The 12574-nt window shown below is 45.7% G+C and overlaps 1 protein-coding gene across 1 annotated transcript in view; it reads right to left on the minus strand.

The window, feature by feature from the left end:
• LOC135371598 (uncharacterized) overlaps nt 1–12574 on the minus strand; it is a 111717-nt gene that overhangs the window by 83869 nt on the left and 15274 nt on the right. Inside the window, exon 3 of the mRNA XM_064605595.1 lies at nt 7162–7366. Coding sequence (XP_064461665.1) covers nt 7162–7366 — 205 coding nt within the window. The remainder of the gene's footprint in view (nt 1–7161; nt 7367–12574) is intronic.

A 12574-nucleotide genomic window follows, 5' to 3' on the forward strand; every position in this document is an offset into this window, starting at 1 on the left:
GTTGATATGGGGTATGTTTGTACCTGAGAGCCATAGTGAAACACATGCAGGCAGCCAAGGACAGACCTCCTCAGGAAGCTTGGCAATACATTATAGGGACTCTGGCTGCTACCCAAATTTCCAGAACAAAGAGATCAAGGCTGCGTTTAAACGACGAGTCGTTAAAGAGATCCAGGACATACGCATGTGTAAGTATAGTCCATGGTTCGATTAGCTTCTCCCCGAGATACGACATCTCAAAGGGGACGCACGGACACATGCAGGGTGATACTACGGCTGCCTGTGAAAAAGAATGAGAAGAGGGGGGAGATGGCATCACCCTTTCTTTCCCTGCGATTCTGTTGGTTGAATCGTCGTTTGTTTAGCAACATGTGTGTATATCCCAGAGTCTGTTAATAAATATATCATTTGAGAGCTAGCAGTCGGGTTATAGCTGTCTCATCCTGTCCTTGGCTGCTTGTGTTTCCCTATGCCCATGTTTGCAACTATTGCAAAATAAAAAAACAAAAAAAAGACCATAGAAAAACACGAAAAGGACGACCTGGAAAGCTGCCTGTTCTAGTGCTCACACGGAGGCAGCGCAATGAGATAACAACAGCGCAATAATTCCTGCGAACGGAATTAATTCAAAGGCTGACCACTGGTGTCACCCATGACGACAGTCACATAAATTGCCTCTATCACTTTTACGCCCCATGGGGTGAGCTTGGAGTCGAAATAGCACTCTACAGACAGATAAGATGCACCCGCTGATTTGATATCTAGGACCTATGCTATTCCCGAACACTTCACACCCCCGAAACAACATTTCTAAGTGGCAATATGTGCTCTGATATTTCTTTTGCGTCTGCATGGTGTGCAACCGCATTGCTTTTGCAGCCTTCGTGTGCATGTTTTTGTGTTACGGTGTTCATTAAAAACAAAATCGAGATGAAGTGCAGTAGTTTGTAGCAAGCTACACGACGCAGCATGATATTGGAGTGTGTCACTCAAAAAAAGCTTCTGGAAAATGCCCAGAATCGCACAAAAAGTTTAAAATGTGATTGGTACTTTGATTACGTCGGTCATCGTTCCGGTCCAATATCGTCGACGGTGTTACACATTGATAAATCGTACGTAAAACTTGTCATGTAGGATTACGTGGTTTCTCATATGCGCACCACACTTTTTTTCCTGCAAAACTAAAACGTTGTCGGCATTTTGTTGCTAAAACGGCTGTCGAAACGTCCGTCAATTTCCTAAGATACTTCTCGCTACAGTGGCCAAGTGCTGTAAAAGGGCTAACGCAGATGTGAGTTGATACAAATTATTCGAGCTCACAAAACACAAACGACGAATTCCAGTCACAGCATCGCACAAAGTTTGGTTCACGTATGATTTGGCAGCTGCTGCACTGTTTCCTCATCGCTGGTCCAGTGGAACCCGGCTGTCCGCCGTCTTCAAGCACAGATACGTGAAGCCACGAAAAGCCGTAGCTGCAATCCACTGACAACTATACGAAGGCGCGTACATGTCACAGTGCCCGTTCGGGTGCATCTATGAGTCATAAAACTTTTTTTACATGGTACTGTATCGAACTGCATGGCAGAATGAAGGTGGATTTTGGGGAGAGTTGGATGTGGGCGTTCAGAATATCACACCCGTTTCGACTATTTAGGATATCGGCGTAGCTGACCTGTAAAGATCAGGTCCAGAGGTACATTTTGAAACTGTAACGGTATTCTAGAACCGCATGTCAAACTGCTTCTGAAGCCCCACTTCATTTCCAGAAAAGCGACCCCATATTTTTAATAATCGTAAATTAACTATACCGACACAGACATGGGAGCCGCCATTTTTATGACGGCAATGGTTCAGACGATCTATGCCGTTGATGTAATTGATATCAGTGTTCTTTCGAGACATGCCTCACATATCTACGGATCCTACTGGAATGTTGACTGGTGACGGTGGCAGGGAGCGTCTGCTCGATCGACGTAGGCTTCCTGATTGCAGTGTTTTCTTATTTGTGGGGTGGGATGGTTTGTCAATGCCCAAACACGTTGTTAATACCACCTGTGCAGTTACGATTCGTGCAATTATGCTTTGGCGTTGCCGTACTGCGGCTAACTGGCGAAGGCCACCGTGAATGTCACGTATTCCCAACCCGTCCGTTAGTGTTTCCTTGCATTGGGAGTTTTAGCGATTATAAGAAATGAACAACGAACTAACAGACATCTTACAGCACTCAATATGCCATCTCGCACTGTCCTGTCAGGCCGATAGGCTGCTAATTGTTAATGCCGTCTGATTCATTGCGACCCAGAATGTCCAATGTGATTTTATGATCCAGATGAAGATGGTTCGTGATATATTTGATCCCCATAAAACTGTCGGACTAGCGGTCAAAAACTGGAGGTGCCATCGCGCCGCCGTGTAAAGATATACGCCATTGCATTCCTTATTGCAGTGTTGCTTTTCACCATCCTTCACAATCTTCTCGTCCTCAAGCAATGGGATAGGGTGCAGCCTCAGCGGCGAAACATCCCACTACATGATCATCACTTATTTGTTGCTGTTCTGAGTAAATGAAATAAACTAGGCACCTCACTCTAAAGCCCCGCGCGGATGAGCTTTTTGACTTTTCGGGTGACTTCCTCTCTTATGTTCTGATAGTGAAACGCCGGAGTGGCTTAGCTTTTGCAGCGAGGGCATGTCCTGAGCGCCCATGATGCCGCAAAAGGATACACGACAGCAAGCACAGATTTAGCTGCCACGAAAGAATATTTTGCGCCCCAAGCACATATTTTGCAGCAAACGGAGTAAGTAGGGTTTATTGCGAGTGGAACGCATGATCAGCGCCGAAGGCGCACCTCGATTCGAGACGCTAAAGGTCTCCTCTCCCAGTCACGCGAGTGGCTTGCGTTTACTCTGTAGTCGGTGTTTGGAGCCTACTGCGAAGAAAATTGGTGGCGCAGTCCCGCGTTTATCCGCATCCGACCGCAGATCACAACAAGCGTCCATATTTCATCCGAACCCGCAAGTTTCCTGCGGATATCCGCTTCTAACCGCGGATGGTCCAGTGCTTTACCTCACTCTTCTGTTTCATTGAGGCAGCAAACAGGACTCTTGGATTCGTCGAAGCTCGAAAGACAAACAGCAATATACACTCTTAAATTTAAAACACCATTTAGGGTGTAATCCGGGTGTAAATGAGGTGTAAACTAATTTTTATTCTCAAATTACACCAGCTCGAAGAAACATCCTTGGATGAGGGGTGTTAAATGGGTGTAATAATAACGTAACACCTTATTTACAACGTCCACTGAGCTTGGGTGTAAAAGAGGCGTAAAATGGGTGTAGCGGGCGTAGAGTTTTTACATGAACTGTATTTCTTTTGAAAGCACAATGATATGCTTCATGTTACCTACAGATGCATACAATGGGGCACCTCAGTAGAAATTTCGAGTCTACACTATAAATCCTGTGACGAACATGTGCCGGTTAAAAAAGTTCCCCCAGAAAGTACAGCCGGTACACAGCCGTAACCGTCTGGAAGCAGCCGTAACAGTTATCAAATAGCAAGCACAACGATCCCTATCGCCAAATATGTGTGCCCCGCTGAATAATATGTGTGCCTCCTGAGCCGCGTACCCGTGTGCTTGTCGAATAATTCGTGTGTCGGCTGAATATGTGTGTCTTCGCTGCAGCGTACTACGTTGTTCCGCGCTCCGCCCGTGAGGAGTGACGTGGTACCGCGTATTCTACCGCAGTGCATTCGTCGTTGCGTTCGTGCCTGTTATGTGCGCTGCAATCTCGCCTTCGAAACGATGACAACCTTGCTTTTTAAGTACAGGTTTAATGTTTGCTTAAGGTAAGTCAACCTGGCTGTGATGCAACGCACGACGCCTGCGTTTTACTTGTGGTTAACAATCATTCTGTTGCAGACGATGGACGCATTGCAAATGGCGGCAGGAGTGGATCGGCTACATCGGTGAAGCGACGATTTATGTTACAAGCGAGGCTAATTGTATTCTTTCGTTATAGGCGAATCGACTGTATCGACTGCAAGGACGTGATTTACAAGAAGCTGTACTATTCTAGCATTAACTTTTGAACAATACCAGCGTGATGTTCACTGCGGTTTCTTTACACGTAGTGTCCTGTCTCAACGGTCACGCATACGTGTGCAAAACTGCAACTGCTTCTCACATCGAAAAGGGGTCTGGTGTCACTTGCTCGGACAATTATTCGTTGGCCATTTCGTTTGAGGAACTGTCGTGTTCGTCACTAAGGATGATCTTGGTTGAGCTTTGCAGTGCCAGCCTGGTGCATCGGAGGGGTTGTGTCCATGCAATGTGTGCTCCATGTGTGTGTGTTGGGATTAGTGAACCGTGTATGCTTTCCATTCGGCCAACGATGATGTATTGGACGCAATTTAAAAGTATGTGCACGCCAATAAAATTTATTGTTTCAAGTTCGATGTCCTTGGTGCCATTTTTTTCCCTTTGCATTTTTTCCCTTGGTGCATTTTTTTCCTTTTCTCTTTTTTAGTTTTTTTTCTTTTTTTTTTGCGAAGCCTGGAGGTCATTTTCTGTTGGAGAACTCGAGAGGCATAATGTGTCTCGCGTAGTAGTTGGTACAAGTATTCCTTCATTACCTCCGGTACACTGTGGCTCCTGGCGTCAGCAGCGATGTCGCACCAGTTGTTTCAGGGGGCACAGGGCACCTGCAGATTTCGCACGCACCGCGGTCCTCTTGAAGTCATCTGGTACACTTTTTGAGAAATGTGCCAGTTGATCAGGCGGCACCTATCCGTCAATGGGTTTAGAATGTACATTTTATTTGTTTGAGACGTACTTGTCTGAAGTTTGGGTTTCGGGCTTTCACAGCATTCTGCAGCCTCTGTGAACAGTCGTTGCAAGTAGTAAGCAACAGACCGGTGGGGGAAAATCTGTTGTGCCTGTTTATTACTCACTACCTGCAGCATGCCGCAGAAGACAGCGAAACCATGAAACCCAAGTGACAGACAGTATGTCGCAAGCAGTACATGTCCAGCTCAATATGACTTTTTTTCAGAGCATTCAAGAAAACTGGTGAAGCGAAAAAGCCGCTGATCCTTGATCGCTCTTTCGCTGCTCCTTGAGGGCACATTAAGCTTTGGCACACTTTGATATACGTCAGCAGTTTTAAAGCAGTGTTGCCCAGCAAGACTTTACATCATTCTTGTGGAATGTTTCGTTTAAGGCCCCAGAACTGAGGGAGACCGAGCTTTGTTATGCAAAGCACAGAGCAGGTGCTTTGTATCCTGGCAAGCAAGAGTTTCATGCCATATATAGCTTCGGTGGTAATTACGGTTCCAGTATTGATATGTGGTGTTTGTCTGGTTTGGCCTCATTATCAATACAAACGATTGTAACTGCGGTAGTAATTGGACCTCAAGCATTATGAAATAAATAACCTGTATACTTAACCTACGTCTGGACTTTTCTTTTCAGGTGCATTTCACAAATGCTGCAGTGGTTGTGAATTTGGCGCTCGTGGAAATTGCTTGTGTCCACAGTAATTAGCAGTGAGGCACTCTCCTGAATTATGTATGAGTAATTCAACTCCTCGTTTATTGGGCTGTGTACATGTGCATAGATTCACAGTTTCTGGCTGCTGGCATTTGTGAGAACTATAGCATCTATATCTCAAGTAACACACGTGTTACTTGACAGATGAACAACACCTTTTTGAAGGGTGTAATATTACCAGGGGTGTTAAATTGCCTAAACCCTAGTGTTAAAAAGTGTTAAAAACCCTCAAGGGTGTTATTGAAGTACCAAATTACGCCCTTTTTGAGGTTGTAGCCGGTGGAAAAGGGTGTTATATTACACCCTAAAGGGAGTGAGTTATCGCACTTTGGGATTTCACCCTTAATAAACCATAAAGGATGTAAAAAATTAAGAGTGTACAGTATCCGTGCTATCTGTTTACCTGCCTGTCTAAGTCATGCCTATTGTCCATCTTTTGATGAAAATACACTTGCCTGTCAACGGAGCTTTTTCGACTTCGGTTCTAGCATTTATATTTTTGCCTATTTTCTTTTCAAACGCTGAGCGAATTGTCCATTACGAGAGTCCGAGAAACAAACAAACAAAAAGAACAGAAGCAAGAGGAAACGGTGACAGAGATTGAAAAACAGGCAGAAAGAAAAAATGCTGATTTCTACAAAAACGTGCGTTTCGTACGTTGTGGAGCTCCCATCAAGCCATTAGACCCTTAGGTCCTAAAGGTCCCATCTTCCCGCTAAACCGATAGTCTTATTGGAAATGCCCAAATTTACGATAGGACTATTGTTTGCATCAGGATTTCCATTAGGGCTCTGATGGATTTTTCGATCGGGCAGCAATGCTACGCTTACCATTAATCAACCTTGTCAAACATTGGGGGAAATCGAATGAATCGGCGGCACGGCGCCACATCCCAATGAATGATTCCGGATAAGTGAAACATACGTAGGGGCCCGAAACAACCGATGAAGTACGTACTAACGAATGAAACGTTATTCCCTTGACAGAGCTAGCTGCTTTCCGTTGAGCGAGAGCCGCAGCCGGGACAGGAACACATTACCATAACGTTGTTTCCGCGATGTTGCTGACATTTTAACTGTGAATGACTCTGGGAAAACACGGAGAGCAGCGCGAGCAAAAAGCGTTGTAAAACCGAAACTTTACAGAGCGTCGGGGACGGGGAGTAACGGCGGTTTTGACTCGATCTACCGCCAGAAGGGTCTCACATAAATCTATTCGATATGGCCGCTCCTGTGTTTCCTTCTTTCATGCCGACGTGCCTGAGTTCGTGCAAGACTGCGAGCACGCCGGGTACGACGTTTTAATCTTGTTTCATGCAGGAGAGGCTTCGCCAGCGTCAGCGACGGAATTTGTCGCGCGTCGCATTTTCGCGTACGAAAATCACTCCATGCGGGTCAAGCATTAACACGAAAATCAACGTCAAACTTTATTGAAAGCAACATAGGAAGATATGCACTTCCACATGTGACAGCAACGGGGAAAATGTTCACCCTCGCCAAGAGAGACGCGCGGTCGATGGCCATGCAATGAAGTTTCAGATGCACTTGACACTGAGATGCAAGTGGCCCACGAATGTGCCGCTATGAATGTGAAACGGAGAACTCACCATGATGGCTCCATTGTCCTTCACGTCCATCTGCCGCACCATCGGTGCCTTCATGTTGCTACTTCCGCATTCCAGTGTTTTCTGTTTGAGGTTAGTGCCTTTACGCTGGTAGAACCTTATCTCTCCTGTCTGCCAATAATGCTCCATGTAATCTCCGGTATTATCTCCGTACAAGCCGTCATCCTTGCGAAAGCGGTATTTGGCCCTGCGGAGGATCACGTTCGTAGACTCTAAGGCCGACAAGAGGACGAGACTCGTGACTTTCTGTCGTTATTACAACAGCAGTGACACATAGAACAGCGCACAGATGCGCCTGAGGATACGACATTTTCATGTCATATAACTGTACTGCAGCGTGTTACGTTTTTAACGAGCAAGAAAAAAGTCAGCGGTGAAATAATCGAATGCATGACGGTAAAGTCCTGAACGACGAGAATAGACGTGTAAGATACCAAGCGACAAATTTGCCGCAGCACGGGTAGGTGGAAGACCTTGAACAGACTCTTGAAACTAAGGAACATTGATAAGACACATACCGTCCACCCCTATTGCACTCGACTTTCAGTACATTGTGGTGCTTGGAAAACGGCAGAGACAGGGAAAGGGAAGTACAAGGACGACACGTTCTCAAACGGCTGGCTTAGAGTCCGGCGCAGCATTCGCCCATCGCCGCCCGCGTTGCGCGCCGACAGCCAGCGTTCGCTACGCCACGCTTCCTCATCCTAACGCGATTCGGCGCAGCGCAACGAAAACAGCACCGAGGCTTTTCACATTTCGTAGTGGGAAGGCAGTCATATCTGCACCCGCGTGCTGGAATCCGACTCAAGACAATCCGTGTTCCCATCGTTGGCACTGTTATGTTTGTATTACTGTAACACGTTTGGTACCCCCAACATGAACACCGATTTAAATAACAAAGTCGCAGGCCTTCCCAGCTGTTCTCGTTCTTTTGCTTGCCTCTCTAGCCCATCCGTCGTTTATTATATATAGGCACGGATATTCCTTTCCAGTTTATATCAAATCCTCAATGGACGACGCCAAGTTGAGAAATGCGAGTCAAATGCCGTGCACAACTCGCTGGCCAGCACCAGATATAGAGCATTGTTCAACTCCCCCGACGGCGGCTGGCGTAGTCGCGCGTTGACGGCTCGCGATGCTCCGCGGTGCGCCGCGCGTAGTTATGCCCCGGTCCGTCGGACTCTAAACCAGCCTTAAACGGTTTACGGAACGCGTCGTCCTTGTACTTCTTTCTTGTTCTGTATTTTTTTTTATAGTACCCTCAGGGCCGTGAGGCATTGCAGAGGGGAGTGGCAAACAAATAGGCATACAACAAAGGATAAAGCTCTGAAGATACAAAATGTAACACAAAAACAATCAGCAATACATGTAAATGTAGTTACAAGTATAAAGGACACTTTCACTGCGTGATGTTAGTGGTTAGGGTGGTGAAGTAAGTCTTCGAGTGTGTCCTTGAAGGTAGATGAGTCCCGGGTATTAACAATGTTACATGGTAGACAATTCCATTCACGAGACGTGCGGATGAAAAATGAGTCAGAGAAAGAATTGGTGTTGCAAGAGTGCACGAAGACCTTCCGTGCGTGATCGATGCGTTGTGAAATGTATAGTGGAGCCGATAGGTAAGACGAACGAACGGGATCATCGTGGTAGTATATTTTTTGGAATAGAATGAGACGGGTCATTTTACGGCGATGCGAGAGAGGTGAGAAGTGTAAAAGTTGTTTCATGCGTGTTACGCTAGATGTACGGTTGTAATTTGATAGGATAAAACGCGCGACTCGATTTTGTACTGATTCGATCATTTTCGAACTCCTCCTCGTTGGGTCGAACGAGTTATTTATACAGATGAAGCTTCACATTGGTAGAAGCCTGATGAAACGAGCAGCGAATGAAACTAAGACTTGAGTTTGCATGACCACATATATGGGCTATGTGGGTTTTCCATGACAGGTTAGACGATATGTGGACACCTAGGTACTTGAACGTGGACACTCTTTCAAGGTTCACACCACTAACATTTCTTTCTTTTCTCCTTACTTTTTCCATTTCTTTCTTTCTTTTTCCTTTCTCTCTTTTTTTGTTGATTTTTATGTTCTTTTTTTTTCTGTATAGGAATAGTAAGCCGGCATTTGCCTGCCTGACATTTCCTTTTCTTCTTTTTTTTTTCTTTAATTCAATTAAACATACCCCCTTCTTCTTTTTCTGTTCTCTCTGATTCTCTTTCTCTGTTTTACCGTTTAGCGTATGTAACAGCTCGACTGTGCTCTAGCCCTTTAGCATTTAAGGCACATTGTGTTCTTCCAGCACCGTGCGTCAGGGGCTTCCCGTGCACGTGAAAAGAACTCCAGGTGGCCGAAATTATCGGCAGCCCTACCCTGCGGCACGTACAGCACGTCGATCCATACACGCTGATAAGGCTGATACACGGTATATGTAAATGTATTCTTTATTCTACTATTTACTTAATTTTTATTCTAGTCTGGCTCTTGCCATCCTCCGTTTACCCTTCCTGTTCTTCAGGGCGGAAGCCTACATTGCCCTCCCCCCGGGGGGGGGGGGGCTTAGCACACCTCTCCTTGGTTTGTATTTAGAAACATTTGCGAGAGTTGCCAGCGCGAACTGAACGGTGTGGTTGTAGTAGCCAATGGTGTTCAGCATTCGGGGGGTATACACATGACGGGAGTACACAAGAATGTTGGTCGACTTTCGGGAATGTCTGTTCGTACCATTACGGGACTTATTCATCTGGTCTCTGTGTATCTGAAATGCGAGAACTGTGACGACGCTTCAAGTAGTTCATATAGTCATATAGTCGTTCCGTACTTGTTGATTTTGCCCAGTCTTGGGTAGTAACTAAGTTCCAAGTTAGTTGTAACTGTGACTAGAGTCCCAATTTGCAGTAACTAGTTACTTCTAACTGTAGCAAGTTACCGCTTTGGTTAAAGTAACTGTAAATGTTACTGTAACAAGTTACTCAGGTATGGCATTATTTACCCCCCGTCAGTTGCCTAAAGCGTTGTTTTGTCGAGGCTTCAAGTATACGCTGCCGTTTTTCCCAATCTGGAGTTCCACGAATTTTGTCATCTTATACACAGCCAGGACGGCCTTATCCTATCCCTCTCTGTTAAGGCTCACGGGAGATCCTCTGTTTATAATACACTATAACTATGTTAAGGCAGTACAAATGCAAAAAAAAAAAGGAAAAGTGTACGAGGGTTACATTTATTCGACTTGCTTTTCTTAGAAGGTAACTGGAAAGTAACTAAGTTACTTTAACGTGGTAAATGTAGCTGTAACTAGTTAGATTTAAAAAATAGCAGATTTAACTGTTACCATTTTCCTATTTTTGCAGGCTGACTGTACCTGTAACCTAGTTACTTTTCTTTAGTAACTTGGCCATGACTGATTTTGCTTCCCCATGTGTACAACCGAACTCCTACTATATGAGAAACAGAGGAATGTTGGCGGCTCCCTGGCCTGGGGACATGTAAAGTTCTACCCCACCATCAAAATGATGTACACTTTAACCAAGCAACTATTGGTAACTTAGAAGTTGACCATATGTTGCTCACTATTGATCACTACCTGAGGTGGACACACACCCTGTGATACAATGTTATGGACAATCCAGCTGAGGCCCGGTTTTACAAACGCTGATTAACAGTTGAACCGATATTAAGCGTCTCTTAACTTCAATTTAACAATGCTGGTGAAAGCGTGCCATAGACAACTAACCAATATATTTGTTCCGGCACAGTGTGATGCCAGATATATTTGCGGCGGAAAATTCCAAATCAAACCTGAAACTTACGTGCTGATGTTGGCACGTGTGCTGCGGCTTTTGTGTATGTCAAGGATACCGAAGTTGCTGTTGGCCCTTAACATAGCTAGGACGCATACCTAGGCCCTTAGCCAGTTAGGATGCACCCGCATGTGTGATATGTCATTTGCGTGTGCCATGTGTGTGTGAGAGTGTGTGCCTCATCTTTTTCATCGTCATCCTACTCATAACCCACATGGAATTGGAAATGAAACAAAAATATGGAGATGTTAGTCCCGACTCTGTCAGGACTGGTACTATTAGGCGTTTTTGGGCGGAAATATAGAGCCAGAAAAAAGAGAGAGAACACAGAAAACAGACAGGCACAATTCTTCCTGAAGTCGGCCCCGGACGCATACTAACCCCTCTGTCCCCAAAACCTTCTTGCTGTCCTCTCTCTATCTGTCCACATCTCTACGCCGCTCATAGCCACAGTTGCTTCGCGGCATTAACACGGCATAAAAAAATGCAGCAAGCCTATAGGTAGCAGTGGATTTCATGCGCATGCCACCCCCTTGAGCGCATGGCAGAGGCGCCTGCTGATAAAGCCCGGTCTGTTATCGACACAGACGAGTATTGGGTGCACCTTCCCATTTCTTTTGTTACCCAGGCAGAAATCAGGACTGGTTCCCGAATGGTCCCCAAGTGGTTCCATTTGCAGTTGAATGGTCCCAGATGGGTCCCCAAGTGGTATTAATAGTCCCACTCTGGCTTTAAGCGGGTTCCATTCTGGTCCCAGATGGGTCCCCAAGTGGCGTTAGTGGTCCCATTCTGGCTTTAACCGGGTTCCATTCTGGGCCCAGATGGGTCCCAAAGTGGTGCAGTGTTCCCACTCTGGCTTTAAGCGGGTTCCATTCTGGGCCCAGATGGGTGCCAAAGTGGTGTGTGGTTCCCACTCTGGCTTTAAGTGGGTTCCATTCTGGGCCCAGAAGGGTGCAAAGTGGTGTGTGGTTCCCACTCTGGCTTTAAGCGGGTTCCATTTTGGGCTCAGATGGTTCCAGCACTTCCAGCTGGAGCCTCACAGGTACCATTTTGTTCCCAGAATGGTCACTTGAGACTCCAAGTTGGGCAGCTTCCAAGCTTTCCCCTTTGAGATTTCATCTTGTCCACACTTGCCGTATATCCTTCTGGTTTTGTTAGATCTATTACTCTGATCTATTTTAGCACATGCATGATCTCTTTTTATTGCTGTTTATCCAGGTGCGTGCGTCTGCGATCAAATATATGCTGTATCCCTGTAACTCCAATTCGAGCACATATTCTCATCTGAAGGTGCATATCATAACATATAAAGTACCAGAGAAAGGTAAAAAATACATCTCAACAACAACAAAAATTAAGCTAAATAACTAGAAGAAAGACAACGAAAAAAAGAAAAGGTAACTGCAGAGGCTGATGCAATGTGAAGACGCTACGGCGGCTACAAATTCAAACTTCAAACGGCGAGAGCCGAGAGGGAGAGGAGAGGGCGAGAGAGGCGAGAGTGGCAGGTGGCATGGCGGCATGGCAGCAAGGGCCCGAAACTCGCCAGTTCCTTTGCGGGATAAAGTGAGGCGCTTCATGCGTTTCACGTCA

Source organism: Ornithodoros turicata, chromosome 1 (assembly GCF_037126465.1).
Source record: "Ornithodoros turicata isolate Travis chromosome 1, ASM3712646v1, whole genome shotgun sequence".
NCBI lineage: Eukaryota > Metazoa > Arthropoda > Arachnida > Ixodida > Argasidae > Ornithodoros > Ornithodoros turicata.